This window comes from Phodopus roborovskii, unplaced genomic scaffold (assembly GCF_943737965.1).
Source record: "Phodopus roborovskii unplaced genomic scaffold, PHOROB, whole genome shotgun sequence".
NCBI classification, from domain to species: domain Eukaryota; kingdom Metazoa; phylum Chordata; class Mammalia; order Rodentia; family Cricetidae; genus Phodopus; species Phodopus roborovskii.
Genome location: NW_026126434.1, coordinates 10,355,728 through 10,372,680, shown reverse-complemented (window position 1 = coordinate 10,372,680; position 16,953 = coordinate 10,355,728). Strand labels below are relative to the sequence as shown.

Here is a 16,953-nt window from a genome sequence, read left to right as displayed (position 1 = left end):
CTGTTTTCCTCAAAATTCTCAAAAGAATGCGCTATGTTAGGGGAGGAGGCAGACCCTAGAACTTCAGAAAGCCCAGATAAAGAGGCTCTGCTGCGACTTGAGGAACCTGGCCTGGTGAAACCTGAGAACTGGTCTGATAGGTCTGGAGCGGAGCAGAGGCTCAAACGTGGGTCACTTCCCATGCGCGACCTGGGTCCTCTTGGTCCTGAGGGCGGGTTATGCACTGGCTCTTCTAGTTGCTGCGGGGACCTAAGAATGACAGCGACGCCCTGGGAAACGGCGCCCCTCCCTGGCCCCGCCCCCTCCCAGCGGGCTCCCTGGGTAGCAGGCGCGGGCGGCCGCAGTGAGCGTGGGTCCCGGGTCCCGCGGGCAGACGGTATGGCGCGGTCAATACAGCTGGCTCCGGGCTCGCTGGCGCTGGTGCTGAGTCCGCGGGAGGCCGGGCAGGCTGCGGGAGAGCCCGGCGGCCGCGCGCTCTTCCGCGCCTTCCGCCGAGCCAACGCGCGCTGCTTCTGGAATGCACGCCTTGTTCGCGCCGCCTCGCGGCTGGCCTTCGTTGGCTGGCTGCAACGCCGGGTGCTGCTTGTGCGAGCGCCCCAGTCCTGTGTGCAGGTGCTGAGGGATGCCTGGCGGCGCCGAGCCCTGCGGTCGCCCCGAGGCTTCCGCATCACCGCGGTGGGTGAGTACGGGCTGGGAATGCTGCGACTGCGGCTGCGGGTGGAGGACCTGGCGCGTGATCAGAAGCGGCTCCCAGTCACAGCGACAAGTCCGGGTTCCTGGGGGGGGGGGGGCATTTTAAGGAAAGTTAGGCTCTAGCTCCAGAAGGAATCCGCTTGCCCCATCCTTCCTTCCTTCATAACCTCCTTCTTACTTTTAACTCCCGTTCTTCTATTTCTTTCATTCCTTCCTTCCCCCGCCTTTATTCCATTTCATTACTTGGTGTTCCTGTCCTGCTTTTCTTGGGTGGTGGTTGTGGTCTTGGGTCAGACAACTTTCAGAAGATTGAGGGATCGTCATTAACTGCTGGGAAAAAGAAATAGTGTTGTGGAGTATACCATTTCATTTATCAGACAGAGAAAGTTCTACCTCTCCAGTCCTTTCAAACTGACCCATTTGTTGGGAAACTGACAACAGCTGTTTGTTTGCAAAATAGAGATTCTCAGTTGAGAAACTGAACCACTGCATCAGTGAGTGGTCACTGACACTGGCCACTACACTCAGGCAACTGTGACAGCTCCCTGTCCTGTCTGTGGGGGCTGTGGGGACGTTTCACCGTGTGGTGGGGACAAGTGTCAGTTGTTTCAAGTTTGGACTCCTACCAAGGAACCTCTTCATCTTAGTCACAGGTCCTCCTTCCACCGCAGGAGGATCACAGCAAATAAACATTCATTTTACTGCCCCGGGCAAGGGAACAGGGCAAACGAAGACACCTGATGCTGTGTGTGGTCTTGTGCAGGGATGGTGACCTCCTCTAGGCAGCCCAGGCCAGCCAGCCTTGGAAGGTTTCTCACCTTCGTACTGTCTGCCCCCTCTTAGCCAGCCCACCCCCACACTTCTTTGCTTAAGAAGAAAAACAGGTTGCAAAAACAGGGAGCCAAGCAGCCAAGTCAGAGTCCTCACTGCGGAAGGGGGTCTCACCAGGGAAGGGGGTCTTACCGGGGAGGCGGCTTCACCGGGAATGGGGCTTGGGGACAGGCTGGATGAAAAAGGCCTTTCAGTTCTGTGTCCTGAGTTTCTCTGCTTTGAATTAGTGGTTACATTCTCCTGTCCCCTGCCTCCTTCTGAAGGTGATCACAGTGTGTATTTCGGAGAGGGGGTTGGGTGCAGTGTGGGTCTGGACCCCAAGGGTGAAATAAGAGATGATTTATGCAAAGTCTGAGGTAGCCATGATACCACCATTGGGGCCCAGGGAGCTGTGGAGAGTGCTGGGTTAGGGGTAGGTATGTGAGCTGGCTGTCATTCCTTCCCAACACAATGCACCTGACTAGTGTCCAGTAACAAAAGACTCACTGGATTTTTTTTCATAGTTATTTTGTGTGTATGTGTGTATGCATGCCTTGGTACATATTTGGAGGCCATCTGACAACTCTGGGGAATCAGCTTTCCCCTGCCCACCATGTGGGTCTCAGGGATGGAACCGGGGTCTCAGGGTTGCGGGCACTTTGTGCCTTTATCCACTGAGCCATCTTCTTAGTTCATAAAAGTCAGAGCTTTTCTTTTGTCCCTCTTGCCAGTCCCAAATAAACACACAAAAGCTTATATTAATTACAGAATGCTCAGCCTATAGCTTAGGCTTATTACTAACTTGCTTCTACAACTTAACTCATTTCTATTTATCTATATTTTGTCATGTGGCTTCGCAGCTTTATCTGTCCCCTCTAGCACATTGGCTGGCTCAATTCTCTCTCAACTCTGCCTTTTCTCCCTGTTTGAATCTCCTGCCTAGCTTTATTCTGCCTGGCTATAGGCCAAAGAGCTTCTTTATTAAGCAATGACAGTAAAACATGTAACAGGTTTATTTAAAGGTTTTTAAAATTTTGGGATGAGTAGCCCATGCCTTTAGTTCCAACCTGGTCTACAGAGTGAGTTCCGGGAAAGCCAGGGCTACAAACAGAAACTGTCTTATGTGTTGTGTGGGCCTGAGTGCATGTATACGAGTCTTGTGCTTGCAGGTGCCCACAGAAGCTAGAAGAGGGCCAGACGCCCTTGAACTGGAGACAGATGGTTGTGAACCACCATGTGGGTATGAGTTCTTGAACCCATATCATCTCAAAGAGTAGCTGGTGCTCTTAACCACTGAGACTTTTTTTTTTTTTTTTGAGGCAGGGGCTAACACAGCCCAAACTGACTGGCCTCAAATCGGCTGTGTAGCCAGGGTTGCCTTGGACTGACTTCGTCTGTCTTCCCTGCCCTGTTTATGGGGTTGGGCCCAGGGCTTCCTGCAGGCCAGTCAAGCACTCTGCCAACCTAGCTACAACTTCAGCCTGGGGAAGAGCTATCTGATCTAGGGACAGATGCACATGGTGGTTAGGGTGTTTTTGCTTTCAGTAGGATTAATTACCATCTAACTTGAGATGCCAGAGTCACAGGAATAAAGAGTCACCAGCTATCAGCTCTTGGGCCGCCTTTAGAGCCTCGGAGGACAGTGAATATGGGAGAAGAACATTCAATCAAAAGAAATGAACATTCAGTCTGTTCTCCCACCTCTGGCAGCTTGGACTTCCAGAAGGCCAAAATGGGCCTCTGGGGACACAAAGGACAGGCTTTTGGGGACAGACAGCTGCAGGTACTTTGTGGGAGAAAGTATAAAATACTAAAAAGGAATACAAAGAGTCAATTTGGTCTCTGCTGTTGATTTGGACCTTTCTGAAGGCTCATCCACTCTTGCAGAAGGCATGTGGGCACAAGGACTGTAGATGATTGACTGCTCTCACAGAAAATGCAGGGAGAGGAGGGAAGACCACCTTTATCTATGCGGCTGTGCTCCCAGGGGCCTTTCTAGCTTCTGGAGCATGCAGGGCCTCCCAAGCCCTGAGGAAAAACAATGGATGGTGGCCCATGTTTGAGCTCAGTCTTCAGGAGCTGGAGGCAGGAGTTAGGAGTTAAGACCTTCCTTAGCTACACAGCAAGAGTCCATACCCAGCCTGGGCTGTGTAGGGCCTTGTCTCAACAAACTAGTGCCACCGAGCTTGATCAGCAGGGTATGGCACTTGCTGTGCAAGCCTGGGGACTTGAATTTGATCCTTGAAACCCAGGAGAAAACAGGTTCTACAGAGTGTGCCTGTGAGGGCACATGCCCTGCACCTGGGCCCACCACAACACAGTAATAATCAAATAGGTAAAACCAAACAAATACACATGAAGGGGTGACTGTGAGCCTGCAGTCGGGACGGACTTCAGTCCCAGGGCACTGGGACTGCAAATTTTATGTTTCCTCCCAGGCTTGTGCTGTTTCTTTCCTACTTTACTTAGAGACTTTCATTTTTCTTTTCCCTTTTCATCACTAGAGGAAATCAAAGATGGAGACAGCAGAGTATTTTCCTGAAAACAGGCACTTGATGACAGCAGGCAGCTACTTCGTTAGTGTGACCCCCTCCCCCAGGCCTCAAGTGTTTTGTTTGGGGTTTTGTTTGTTTTTTAGTGGGATTCTAGAAGCTGGTAGGAGACAGCTGGCTTGCTTACCCAGCTGAGCCACCACAAGTGGGCAAAGTTATCACCTTTTGGTTGGACAGTTCCAGTTGCTGCACTGAGAACCCACCTCCTGGAACAGATAGGAAAGGTGGGCAAATAGTGGGGTGCCAATTATCCAAATGTGCCTCTCTTCTCTCCCCAACTCCTCTGTGAGAACACACCCTCAAATACTTGACTGAACTGTCTCAGGCCCCAGCATCTTTTTACATTGAATGAAATTGTCCTGAATGCCTATGGGTATTTTTTAAAATTTGAAATTTATGTGCATGAATTTTTGTTTATATATATGCATATGTATGTACATGCGTACGTGTGTGTGTGTGTGTGCATGCCTGGTGTCTGTGGAGGTCAGAAGAGAACAACAAATCTCCTGGAACTCAGGATGATTGTGAGATATTATGTATATGCTGGGACTCCAACTCTAGTCCTCTGTAAGAACAACAAGTATTCTAAACTGCCCAGCCATCTCTCTAGTCCTCAATGATTTTATTTATTTATTATTAATTAATTTATTTATTTATTTATTTATTTATTTAAGACAGAATCTATGAGCCAGGCATTGGTGGCACACACCTTTAATCCTAGCACTTGGGAGGCAGAGTCAGGGGGATCTCTGTAGTTCAAGACCAGCCTGGTCTACAAGAGCTAGTTCCAGGAAAGCCTCTAAAGCCACAGAGAAACCTTGTCTCGAAAACAAACAAACAAAAAACCCCAAAAACAAAACAAAAAGACAGTATCTATGTAGTCCTTGCTGTCCTGGAACTTGCTATGAAGACTAAGCCAGCCTACATAAATCCTCCTGCCTGCCCCGCCTCCTGAATTCTGGGACCAAAGGCAGGTCCACCCCAATGGCTATTTTTAAATACAGTCTTCATGAGGCTAAGAAGGTGGTGCAGTGGATAAGGTACTGGCTGGACAAGCTGGAGGACCTGAGTTTGGATCCCCATCCTCCATATAAAAAGCCAGGTTAGGCACTTGGTGTGGAACTGTGATCTCAACACTGAAGGGGGCTGGAGACAGGCAGGGCCCCTGGAGTTTGTTGGCCAGCCAGCTTAGCAAAATCAGTGAGAGACCCTTTTTCGCAAACATAAAGTAAGCCAGGCAGTGGTGGCACACACCTTTAATTCCAGCACTAGGGAGGCTGAGGCAGGTGGATCTCTGTGAGTTCAAGGCCAGCCTGGTCTACAGCATGAGATCCAGGACAACCAAGGCTACACAGAGAAACCCTGTCCAAAACAACCAAAGCTAAATTAAAAAGTGAAGAATGATTGAAGAAGTCATCCAACGTTGATATCTGACCTTGACACCCATATACACATACGTGCATACATACCTGCATGTATGTGTACACATATGAATGTATCCGAACACACACACTTTAAAATAGTCTTCATTAATTCATCCATATTGCACATACTAGGCAAGTACTCTACCACAGAGCTTCATCCCTGGGTTTTAAACCATTATGGGTGCTCTGGTGTGTGTATGTGGAGGTCAGAGATAACCGGCAGGGTTTGTTCTTTTCTCCTTCCTGTAAGTCCTAGGGATTGCACGCAGGTTGTCCGGCAAAGCCTTGAGTCACCTCACTGGTCCTCTGCTCTTTTTACTTTTGAGACAGTCTCTTTTTGTGACCCAGTCAGGTCTTGAACTTGTAAGCCTTCTGCCACAGCCTCTGGATTAGTTGGGATTATAGGCTTGGACTTCTGGGTTCTGGTGTTTTATGCATATTTCTCTAGGTTCATGTGCTTCAAAACAAAATAAAGCAGGCCTGTTCACAAGGGTGAAGAAGAGTAGCTGGGTAGGCCATCCCATCCCAGGAGCTCTGAGCACAGCCATTCTGCTGAGCTGGGGTTGTAGCTTCATAGCACTTGCCTGACACATGGGAGACCCTGAGTTAGGTACCTAGGTAGGACTTTCAAATGAATGAAGTTGAGCTGGGTGTGGTAGTGTGTGTTTATACTCTCGATGGGGAGGCTGAGGCAAAATTGCTGTGTGTTCAAGACCAGTCTAAGCTATATAATGAATTATAAGACCCTGTTCAAAAATGAACAACAAATTAAACCAATCCAAGTAAGGTCATTCCAGCACTGAAGGCAGAGGCAGAAGGATCAGGAATTCAAGACCACCTTCAGGCACTTGTGGAGTTGGAAGAAAGTCTGAGCTAGTGAGACCTTGTCAAAAAAGAAAAAATGGGTTTAATTCTGTCTTCTCCCTTCTTATTTTGATTGACTAAAATGTTTTCTTTGTTTTGGGGAATTGAACTAGCTGGGCAAGGGGTAAGTCACTGAAGATACATTCTTCCTCTTTAGGATGTCCTTATTCAGGGCTGCAGTTTCAAAACACAAAACAGTAATGAGTTGTCCTTGGGGTTGGGCATGTAGCTTAGCTGGTAAAGGGTTTGTGTTGCTTGCGGTAGAACAGGCATGTGTAATCCCAGCATTTGGGAGGTCAGGAGGTGGAGACAGGAGGGTCTCTGTAGCACTAGGGCTACATAGTGAGAGTGTGTCAGAGAAGTCATTTAAGTCATACAGTGAGTTCAAGGCCTGGGCTACATGAGACCTTCTCAGAAAACCAAAGAGACACATCAGGCTGTGGAGGAAGGAACTGATGTGATCATCCCTTTAGATGTCTGAATGCCGCTGTTTTAGTTTGCCCTCCTTCCTGGTGACTTGGAATGAATTGCAGGTAGGAAGGGATTGGACCGTGTGAGATGGCTGCTGAAGCTTCAGTCTGCTGCTCCATCTCTTTTTCCTTCAGCCCTCCTCAGAGGCCAGGCCCTCTACCTCCCAGGGAGACTGTCCTTTCTTCCTGGGGCATTCATGATAAAAACAGCTGCTCCCTGCTCTCAGCACCCTCCTTCCCATCTCATCTTCAGCCATGTTTTCCTAAGTTCATTTGTCAAGTGTTTGTTCTGCTTTGTAGCATTCTCTGCTCAGGGGCACCCGAAGGTTTCACAGTGGGGTGTCATGGAGGCATGTCCTTGTCATCAGACTCTGTGAACTGCATACAGCATCTGGTAGCTAATGATATCCAGCAGAATCTCTGCTATTGGAGACTCAGTCTCTTGACAGTCACAGTTTGGTGACTAGGAAAGCCAGCATTTTCAGAGAGGGAGAAGGAAGTTGCTTGTCAAGACCATTTGCAGTATTCAGTTCATTTGATGGTAGCCTTAAAAAAAAAACAAAGATTTTTCAAAACAAAAAAAGATTATTTTTTACTTTATGTGTATGAGTGCTTTGCCTCCTTGTATGTATGCTTACTAGCACCTGTGTGCCTGGGGTCGGCAGAAGCCAGAAGAAGGGGTCAGATCCCCTGGAACTTTAGTTATAGACCATTGTGAGCCACCAGGTAGGTATTGGGAATTGCATCTAGGCCCTCTGGAAGAGCAGCCTCCTAATTGCTGAACTATTTCTCAAGCCCTGATACTATCTTTTTTGAAAGTGTATTCATTTGGGGGGAGAAAATATGCAAAACAGGAACTTTCTTTGTGTGAGTGTGTTTTGAGACAGGGTCTCATATCACCTAGGCTGCCTGCAACTTACTGTGAGCTGTATGTAGCTGAAGCTAGCCTTCACTGCCTCCCAAGGGCTGTGACTACAGGTGTTTGCCTATACCTGGTGCAACATCCTTTGTGCTGTCAAAGTCACCTTTTCATGGCTCTGTATCATTTCCTTAGCAGTTTATTAAGGATCAGTGGAGACTGGGAGTGGGGTTGCATACCTTTAATCCCAGCACTGGGGAGGCAGAGGCAGGCAGATGAGAGTTTGAGGTCAACCAGGTCTATATAGCAAGTTCCAGGACAGCCAGGGTGTTGTACGGAAGAAGGTAGTTAGTTTATATAAATTGAGTTCTATTTTGTTAAGCCAAGGTTCATCACACAACAAGATTCACACTCTAAGTTCCTAGTCTCTGATTCGAGAACTCAGGATCCTGGGGGAGACTCTCCAACTGCAGGATAGCAAGGTGACATCTCTCCAGACCAGAGCAGAGCATTGCTCTTGGTCCCAGTGGGTGTCACGTGGCTCTAGGACTGTGCCTGGTCTTTTTGATCCAGTGATGTCACTGGGGTCTAGTTATCAGGTGCAGCCTTGGGTGTAGTTGGGATCCTGACTAAGATGTTTTTATGTGTCTAAAAGGCATTACTATGCTCACTACATTCCATCCCCTGGCCCTGACGCTTACACAGAACCGATGGTGACCACATATAAGAATTACTAACAGTTTCACAGCACACAGTTTTCAAATTTGGGCCATAACAGGAAAAAGAGAAAGCATAGAATAAATATTCCAGTTACTAATAGACAAATAATTGGCACTAAAACTTACAGTTATTAAGCAAAGTGGTCAAAACAATGTCGATCACAGGATATTGCTGTGATCCCATGGCATAGACATATTTTCCCAAATTTATATTTTCTTCAGGTTTGGTATGTACCAAGTTGAGAAACACATTCAGAAATAAAAGATAACAGAGTCATTTTCAAACAAAAATGTTTTAAAAGGGGGCATAGCAGGGTTGGAGCCTTAGGACTCCTAGCTAAGCCAGTCATAGTAGAGTTTCATCCTAACTTGATCGGGACCCATTAGGAGCATGTGAGTCATGGCCGTGGGCCAGGTATTTCTTACTTGATGAAAAGAGGGGCTAAGGGTCCATTAAACTTTAGCTTCCTTTAATCCCAGCACTCAAGAGGCAGAGGGGCAGGTGGATCTTTGACTTTGAGGCTAACCTGATCTACAGAGCTAGTGCTAGGATAGCTGGGGCCACACAAAGAAACACTGTCATGAACAGCAAAACAGCACAGATATATACTATGAAAAAGCAAATGATGGATTAAAGCATCAGGAAGTCTGTAAATCTCTGCAGGCATCTATCTTGGGTCTAAAATCAATGTATATACAGACCATCTCTTTGGTAAAAATGGCAATTACTTGGTGGGGTAGAACCAAGGATCTGAGGTGTCATGGAGAATTTTCTTCAATTGCATCGATGTATCTGCAGGAATCATAGATAGCTGGTTTGTTCCTTCTGATGGGATAGTAGTCTCTGGAACTTGTTGTCATAGTTCCTCTTAAAATGAAGTTTATTCAACAAGTCAAAATATTCATAAAGAATCATATGCCAAAAGGGCCAATACAATGTACATAAAAAAGCCAAAAGCTCTTTTTTATCCAGTGGAATAAGTTCCATGTGGGGAAGCAAGTATAGTCACATTTAAATATCCTGCCAATCACGTCAAATGAACATTTTTGAAGGTTGCTGCTAAGTTCATGGGTAGTGGCTATATACAATAGTGTCTGCTTTGAGTGCAGCTGGAAAACTGTCTCATTGTCCTCCCAAGCTTTCAATATCCCTAGTCATCTCAAATCCATTGGCTGTAATTTTGGCATGTTAAAGGAGAGGACAGTGGAAATGTCATCAGTGGCTTTCTAGCTTTTCCTGGTACTTAGGGTTTCCATTACTGCAACAAAACACCATGACCACAAAGAATGTTGGATAGTAAAGGGTTTATCAGGCTTATACTTCAGCATTGCTGTTCATCACTGAGGGAAGTAAGGACAGGAACTCAAACAGGGCAGGATCCTGGAGGCAGGAGCTGATGCAAAGGCCATGGAGGATGCTTCTTACTTCTTGCTTCCTCTGGCTTGCTCAACCCACCTTCTTATAGAACCTAGGGTCAGCAGTCCAGGGAAGGTAACACCCACTATGGGCTGGGCCCTCCACCATTGATCATTAAATGAGAAAATACCTTACAGCTGGATTTCAAGGAGGCAGACAGTTCCTCAACTGAGGCCCCTTCCTCTCTGATGACTCTAGCTTGTGTCAAGTTGATACACAACCCCCACAACCCCAGTTTAACTAGCAAGTCATCTTGATGTTCATTATTATATAGGGTACCTGAGTCAAAAACTTATTTCTGTCCAGATATTAGGCTAGAGATCTTGAACATGTTTAACTGTCCTGAGAGATGTTTTGTAACTCTAGCAGCATTGTATATAGCCAGACAATGAGGTTCTGCAGAATAAAAAGTGGAGTCCAAGGTGTCCTTGGTGATGTTATAGATGTCACCTGTGAGGTTGAAGGCCTTCATGGTGCATGCAGTAAAGACTCCATTGCCAATGTCTGTGAGTTGGTTTGCAGAGACCAAAGGTTCTGATATTTGGAGCTCATTGAACAGAGGGTGGGTGGCCCCAGAGGTGTTGTCTCCAAATGAGATGGTATGTTCCTCTGGGTAGTAGATATCCTCTGTATTAGTCTAACTAGTCCATTGGAAAGAATCAGTGGGTATAATAGATCCAGTCCCAATTTTCCTAGGCAATGGGTGTGTGTGTGATGTGCTGGTACCACATTGTCCATGAGGACTAGGAGTAAATGTATTTTGAAAAATCTATGCTCACACCACAAGGTTTGCCTTGGGTCCAGTAGAGACTTGTAGATTGTCGCTTTTGTTCCAACTCCTGTAAAAAGGAGTTGAGATAGGTCTGACTGTCTCTGCTCTTTGAAAAGTGAGTTTTGCTTGGATATGTTTTTCTCTCTGTCAGTTCCTCTGAATAAGTTGTAGCAGGTAATTTTGAGAGATCTTGTTGGTTACTGCTAGTCTCTTCAAAGTTTCAGCTGCATATTTGTTAGGATCTGCCAAGGATTGCTTTAATACATGTAGTTCCAGATGAAAGCTTGTAATAAGTTTGTTAGTTGTAGCTAATCCATCAGACAAGGTGTTAATAGCCAATGTTTGTTGTTCAATAAGATTTCTGATGCTTTCAATATCTGATATATGAAAGAACAGAAGATGCTATGCCAGCTTTGAGTAAGGAGCCAACCAACACAGCTCCAGCAACCATCAATTGTAAAGGGTTTTCCTTCTGCAAACCTTTTATTCCTGAGGAGTAAGACAAGACTGGCATTTTGCAAAGCTCAGTCAGAGCAGAGTTCTTCAGGCGGGGCCACAATTTGAGGTTGAGATCGTCTCTTCTGGATCCTAGGTGTAAGTCTTGCAGGTAGGTTGAGGTCAGACATGATGCTCCTCAGTAACCAGTGGTGGGGAAGGAGGGGATTGACAAATGCTGCCTTGCAGTTATAGTGGACTGTGAAGAATTTGTTGTTCTTGTCCCATCCTCTCTGTCAATGATGCATGGTGTTAGGCTGCCTTCTTTGATTCCATAGGATTTCCATGTTATGGAGAAGGCAAGACATATACCTCATCCAATTGGATGATATATTGACTATGGGCTTATGGGCCATAAAGTCTCCAATGCCCCATTCCTTGAGCTGTGGTAGAGGGAGAATCATGTAGAAATAATAGAGAATCCCTGGATGTGTATGCTTCCACTTTCCAGTCTGGAATGATTTATACCTTGCAGTTTCCACTCATGTTTCTGTGAATGTTCTGTATGCATACATCCTGCAGGCCAGAAGAGGGAGCCAGATCTCATCACAGGTGGTTGTGAGCTGCTATGCTGGAAATTGAACTCAGGTCCTCTGGAAAAACAGCTGGTGCTTTTAATCACTGAGCCATCTCTCTAGCCCCATGGTCTGCAATTTTTCCTTGGAACAAGGGAGTCTTAGAATCTACGGCATCCTCTGGTTGCAAATTGTATCATGTTTACTCTTGAGTTAATGTGATCACTTTGGTAGCCAGTATAAAATAAATCCAGGATGGAATCTCAACAGACTTGAACCAATATTCTTGAACCAATGTGCGATGTTCCTGGCATGTATATCCAAAGGAATTGGGAAGTCTATCCTTTCGTTGTCATGGAGTGTATGTATGGTGTCACAGCTCCAAACATTCTTCCTCATTTGGCAAGAAAAATTGTTTGGTTTTAGAGAGGGTTCCAGTGTATCACTGATTATCCTTTGGTTTCATAGTTTCCCTTAAAGATATGTCAGAAAATGTAGTTGTCAAGTTGTAGATCTGAGTGTGATGTATGAAAAAGACTGGGAGGTCAGTTAGATTACTCCATTGTCTCTTTCACCACTTAGATTTATTGGTTTTTTGGTGGTGCATTAAACCTTGTGTAGTGGTGGTCCAGTTGAAGTTGGAGCCATTGATGGACTACAAGGGCAATTTGAATGGACTTTCCCTCACAAGTTCAGTGTGAACTGGGTGGTTGCATTGAGAAGTCATCCCAAATGACTGAGGAGACATTAGTCAGTATGTTATGTTAGTCCAGGTTACATTAGTTGAGATCCATCCCAGAGAGTCTGTTATGGGGCTTGAGGCCTTTTGCATAAAAAAAAAAAATATGGCTGGCTATGCTACGGTATAATCTGAGCACTGACTGTAGAATACCATATAGTCACAGAATGTTCTGTGTCTGCATGGGCTCTTCTCAGGAGGCAGAATAAGCTATTCCCCTTACCCTCCTCCCACCTTCTTCTGTATTACTCTTCCTCACCCTCCTTGAAGTGCCCCCTTTCCCATTTCCCTGATCAGATGACTTGTACCCCACCATTCTCCCCTCTATTGCTCCACAACCCTCCTATCCTGGCAGTGGTCCCATTTTACTCTTTGTTTCTGTAGTTCCTACAAACTGTGTATTCACATCTAAAGACTTGGGGCCAGGAACTTCCAATAAAGACAGAGCATGTAGCTGAGAGGTGGTGGTACACGCCCTTAATCAGAGACAGGTGGATCTCTTGAGTTCGAGGCCAATCTGGTCTACAGAGTGAGTTCCAGGACTATAAAGAGAATCCCTGTCTGGAAAAAAGGAGGGAGAGAACTAGAGAGAACATGTGACATTTGTCTCTGGGTCTGGGTTACTTTACTCAGTATGGTCCTTTCCATCTGCCTGCAAAGTTTATTTAAATTTTCTTTTCAGCTCAATAGTATTCCATGGTGTATATGTACCACATTTTCATTATCCTCAAATATTTTGGTTGTTTCCATTCCCTAGTTATTGTGAGTAGACAGGCAATGCACATGGCTGAACACTTGTCTGTGGACATGCTGACTCCTTTGGCATATGCCAAGGAGTGCCATAGCTGGGTCATATAGTAGATTTATTTTTAGATTTTTGGAAATTGCCTGCGCTGATTTCCACAGTATCTCCAGCAGTTTGCAGTCTACCAACAGCGAATGAGGGCTCTCTTTTTCCCACACCCTTACTAGCATATGTTGTCAAGTAGTTCCATCCATCTTTCCCATTCTGCTGGGGTAAGATGAAATCTCAGTTGTTTTGATTTGTATTTCCCTAATTGCTAGGAATGATGATAATCTTTTGAGATATTTCTTTTTTTTAATTATTTACTTTTATGTGCATTGGTCTGCATGTATGTCTATGTGTGTCAGGGTGTCAGGTCTTGGAGTTACAGACAGTTGTTAGCTGCCATGTGGGTACTGGGAATTGAACCTGGGGTCTCTGGAGGAGCAACAAGTGCTGTTAACCACTGAGTCATCTCTCCTGGCTCCCATGAGATATTTCTTAGTGATTATTGATTATCTTGATAACTCTACTCAGATCTCAGCCAAATTTTTTTGAATGGGTCATTTTTTGACTGTTTTTTGAGTTCTTTATATATTCTAGCTATTAATCCATTCTGTAGACTTTCTCTTCACCCAGTTGGTTGTTTCTTTAACTGTGCAGAAGCTCTTTAGTTTTCTGAAGTCCCAGTTGTCAAGTGTTCCCTTAGTTTTGGGCAGATGGAATTCTATTCAGGAAGTCCTTCCTACACTTATTTCATGGAGGGCACTGCCTATGTTTTCTTCTAGCAGTTTTGGTGTTTTAGGCTTAGGTCTTTGATCCATTTGGAAGTAGTTTTTGTACAAGCTGATTCTTCTATATGTGGATACCCAGTTTTCCCAGTACCATTTGTTGAAGATGCTTTCCTTTATCCAGAATACGTTCAGTGTTTTTGTGTCAGAAGTTGTATGTACTCATGTTTTTTTGTGACAATATCTTATTTTTTTATGTCTCTGTAATTGTAACCCCTTTAGTGTTTTGTTGTTTTTGCTTACGGTTGTTTTGGCTATCCAGAGTCTTCCATATGATAAGTTTTAGGATCTTTTCTTTTTTTCTATTTCTATTGAGAGTGAGTGGGGATTACACTGAATCTGTAAACAGCTGATGGTCATTTTCACATTAATTCTATGAATCCATGATCATGGGATATCTTTATATTTTCTAGTGTCTTTATCTCTTCAGCAGTCTAAAGTTTTCACTGTGGAGGTCCTTCACTTCCATTGTTAGATTTATTCTATTATTATTATTAATATTACTATTAGATTTTTTTTGAGACAAGGTTCCTGTGTAGTTTTGGCTGTCCTGAAACTCAATCTGTAGACCAAGCTTGTCTTCTCCTGCCTTCCCCTGCCTCTCAAGTGCTGTACTGTCATCTGAAAATAGGGATAGTTTGCCTGATTCTTTCCCTATTTGTATCCTTTTTAAATGTCCTTCTCTTGCTTTATTGCTCCGGTTAGTACTTCTAGGCAATGCTGAAAAGGAGTGAGGCAGTGGCTATCCATCCCTGTCCTCTTCATGACTTCTCTTGTTTTGCTTCAAGGCTTATGTTGCCTGCTGGTTTTTTGTACATAGCTTTTATTATGGTGAGGTATGTTCCCTCTAGCCTTACTTTGTCTAAGACATGCTCATATAATTTTGTCAAGTCTGTTTATGTGGTTTATTACGTCTATTGACTTGGGTATGTTGAACCATCTCTGCATTTCAGGGATAAAGCCAAACCAAGTATGGTGTATGATCTTTTTGATATATGTATTCTGTTTGCAGGTATTTTATTGAGAAACTCTTGAGTCTGCTTTCATTGGGTAGATAGGTGTTCAGTTTTCTTGTGTTTTTGCCTAGTTTGGAACTTAGAGTGATACTAGCTAGGTTTATAGGAGAAATTTGCAGTGCTCCTTTCCTTTCTATCTTTTTTAATAGTTAAAGAGGATTGGTTGTAGATCTTTGAAAATCTGGCAGAATTCTACTGTGAATCCATCTGGTGCTGAAAGGCTTTTTTTTTTTTTTTTAGCATTGTTAAAAATATTTATTTTGACAGTCTATTGTAAGTCAGCACAGGCTCCTCTCTGCCATAGATGCGTTGGAACGTAGTCTTTCTTATCCAGCCAGAGGACACATCTTCCACGTTGGATGGCTTCCAAATCCAGATGACCAAACAGTCCTTTATCCCCAAAGTAGGCTTAAAACTGATGGTTCAGGCATTCCAGGATCTGCGTCCCTCATAAATCCCAGGTAAATCACGAGAGGAATAAAGCCCCAGAGGATGGCAAACTGGCCGCCTTTGAAGAGCTGCTGCAGCCTGGCTTCTTTACTCAGCTTCACCATGGCGACGACGAGGAATGAGAAGCCCCCACCCTGAAAGGCTTTTTTTCTAAAGGCATATTTTTCTTGCTTTTTTTTTTTTTTTTCTGGAAAATAACTTTATTTGTTCCAGAGAGTTATCTAGAGTCCTCAGAACTTCTGAAACTGCTTCTTGGTGCTAGCAGCCTTAGTGACCTTGAACACATTGAAGAACACGGTTTTACTCAGGGGCCTGCATTCTCCCACGGTGACAATGTCGCCAATCTGTAGGTCCCTGAAACAGGGGGGCAGATGCATAGACATGTTCTTGTGGCGCTTCTCAAAGCGATTGTACTTTTGGATGTGATGGAGATAGTCCCGACGGCTCACAGTGGTCCTTGGCATCTTCATCTTAGTCACGACGCCAGACGGGATCTGACCTCGGATGCAGACGTTAACAGTGAAGGGGCATTTCTTATCTATGTGGGTCTCCTCGATGGCCTCCGTGGGCGTCTTGAAGCCTAGACCAATGTTTTGTAGTACCGAGGGAGTTTTTCCTTGCCAGTTTCTCCCAGCAGAACATGCTTCTTGTTTTGAAAAACATTGTAGGCTGCTCTTGGTAAGCATGTTCGGTCTGAATACCCAACAGCCTGAGAAAAAGAGAGGTAGGCTAACTCCTGGGTTTCCTTGTTCACTCTTGTTTTGTTTTTGTTTTTGTTTTAAGGCAGAATTTTTCTATGTAACAGTCCTGGCTGTCCTTGAACACTCTTTAGACCAAGCTTGACTTGAACTCAGAGATCTGCCTGCCTCTGCCTCCTGAGTACTGTCCTCTCCTTTTCTTGTTTTGTTTGTTTGTTTTTTAAAGATTTTATGTATGCGTGCTCTATCTGCATGTACAAATTTATGCCAGAAGAGAGCATCAGATCCTACTATAGGTGCTGGGTCACACCTGGCCAACGGACAGTCTGGGGTCTTTCCAAGTCATTCTGTGGTTTTTACTTTAAAGAAGAACAGGTCACACCTGGGTGATCTCGAAAACATGAGATCACACTTTGTAATCAATCTCCTTGTGCCCCATGCATATATGCTGATTTGCGGTTTGTCTCTATAAAAAGAACCTGAACCCTTTGAGGGGTGTGCAGCTTTCCCCGAGATTGCTGACATCTGAGTGCATTCGTTCAATAAACACCTCTTGCTTGTTGCATCTCCTGGTTTTGGTGTTTGTGTCACGGGGCTCTCCCATCGGTCCATCAGGACCCCGGAATTTGGGTCTTACACAAGGTATTTTATAAAGTTTAACCACCCGGGTACCACCATTTTTGTCACCACCAACTGGTTTTGTGACAGTTGCAAAGACCGTCTCCTTTTTCTTCTTTTCAACCTTGGATTTTTGCTGCTGACTGTTTTCTTTTGTATGAGGCATTTCTGAAATACATAGCCAATCCTGAGAACCTGCCAACTCCTCTAGCTGACGGGTTTCCCCTTCTTGGGCTTTTTAACCTTAGTGTCATCCTTTTTGGCTGC

At 44.9% G+C, this 16,953-nt stretch overlaps 1 protein-coding gene across 1 annotated transcript in view; it reads left to right on the top strand.

Annotated features, from left to right (window-relative positions):
* Nucleotides 1-374: 374 nt before the first annotated feature.
* Stox1 (storkhead box 1) overlaps nt 375-16,953 on the top strand; it is a 48,073-nt gene continuing 31,494 nt past the window's right edge. Inside the window, exon 1 of the mRNA XM_051186809.1 lies at nt 375-679. Coding sequence (XP_051042766.1) covers nt 379-679 — 301 coding nt within the window. The 5' untranslated portion in view covers nt 375-378. The remainder of the gene's footprint in view (nt 680-16,953) is intronic.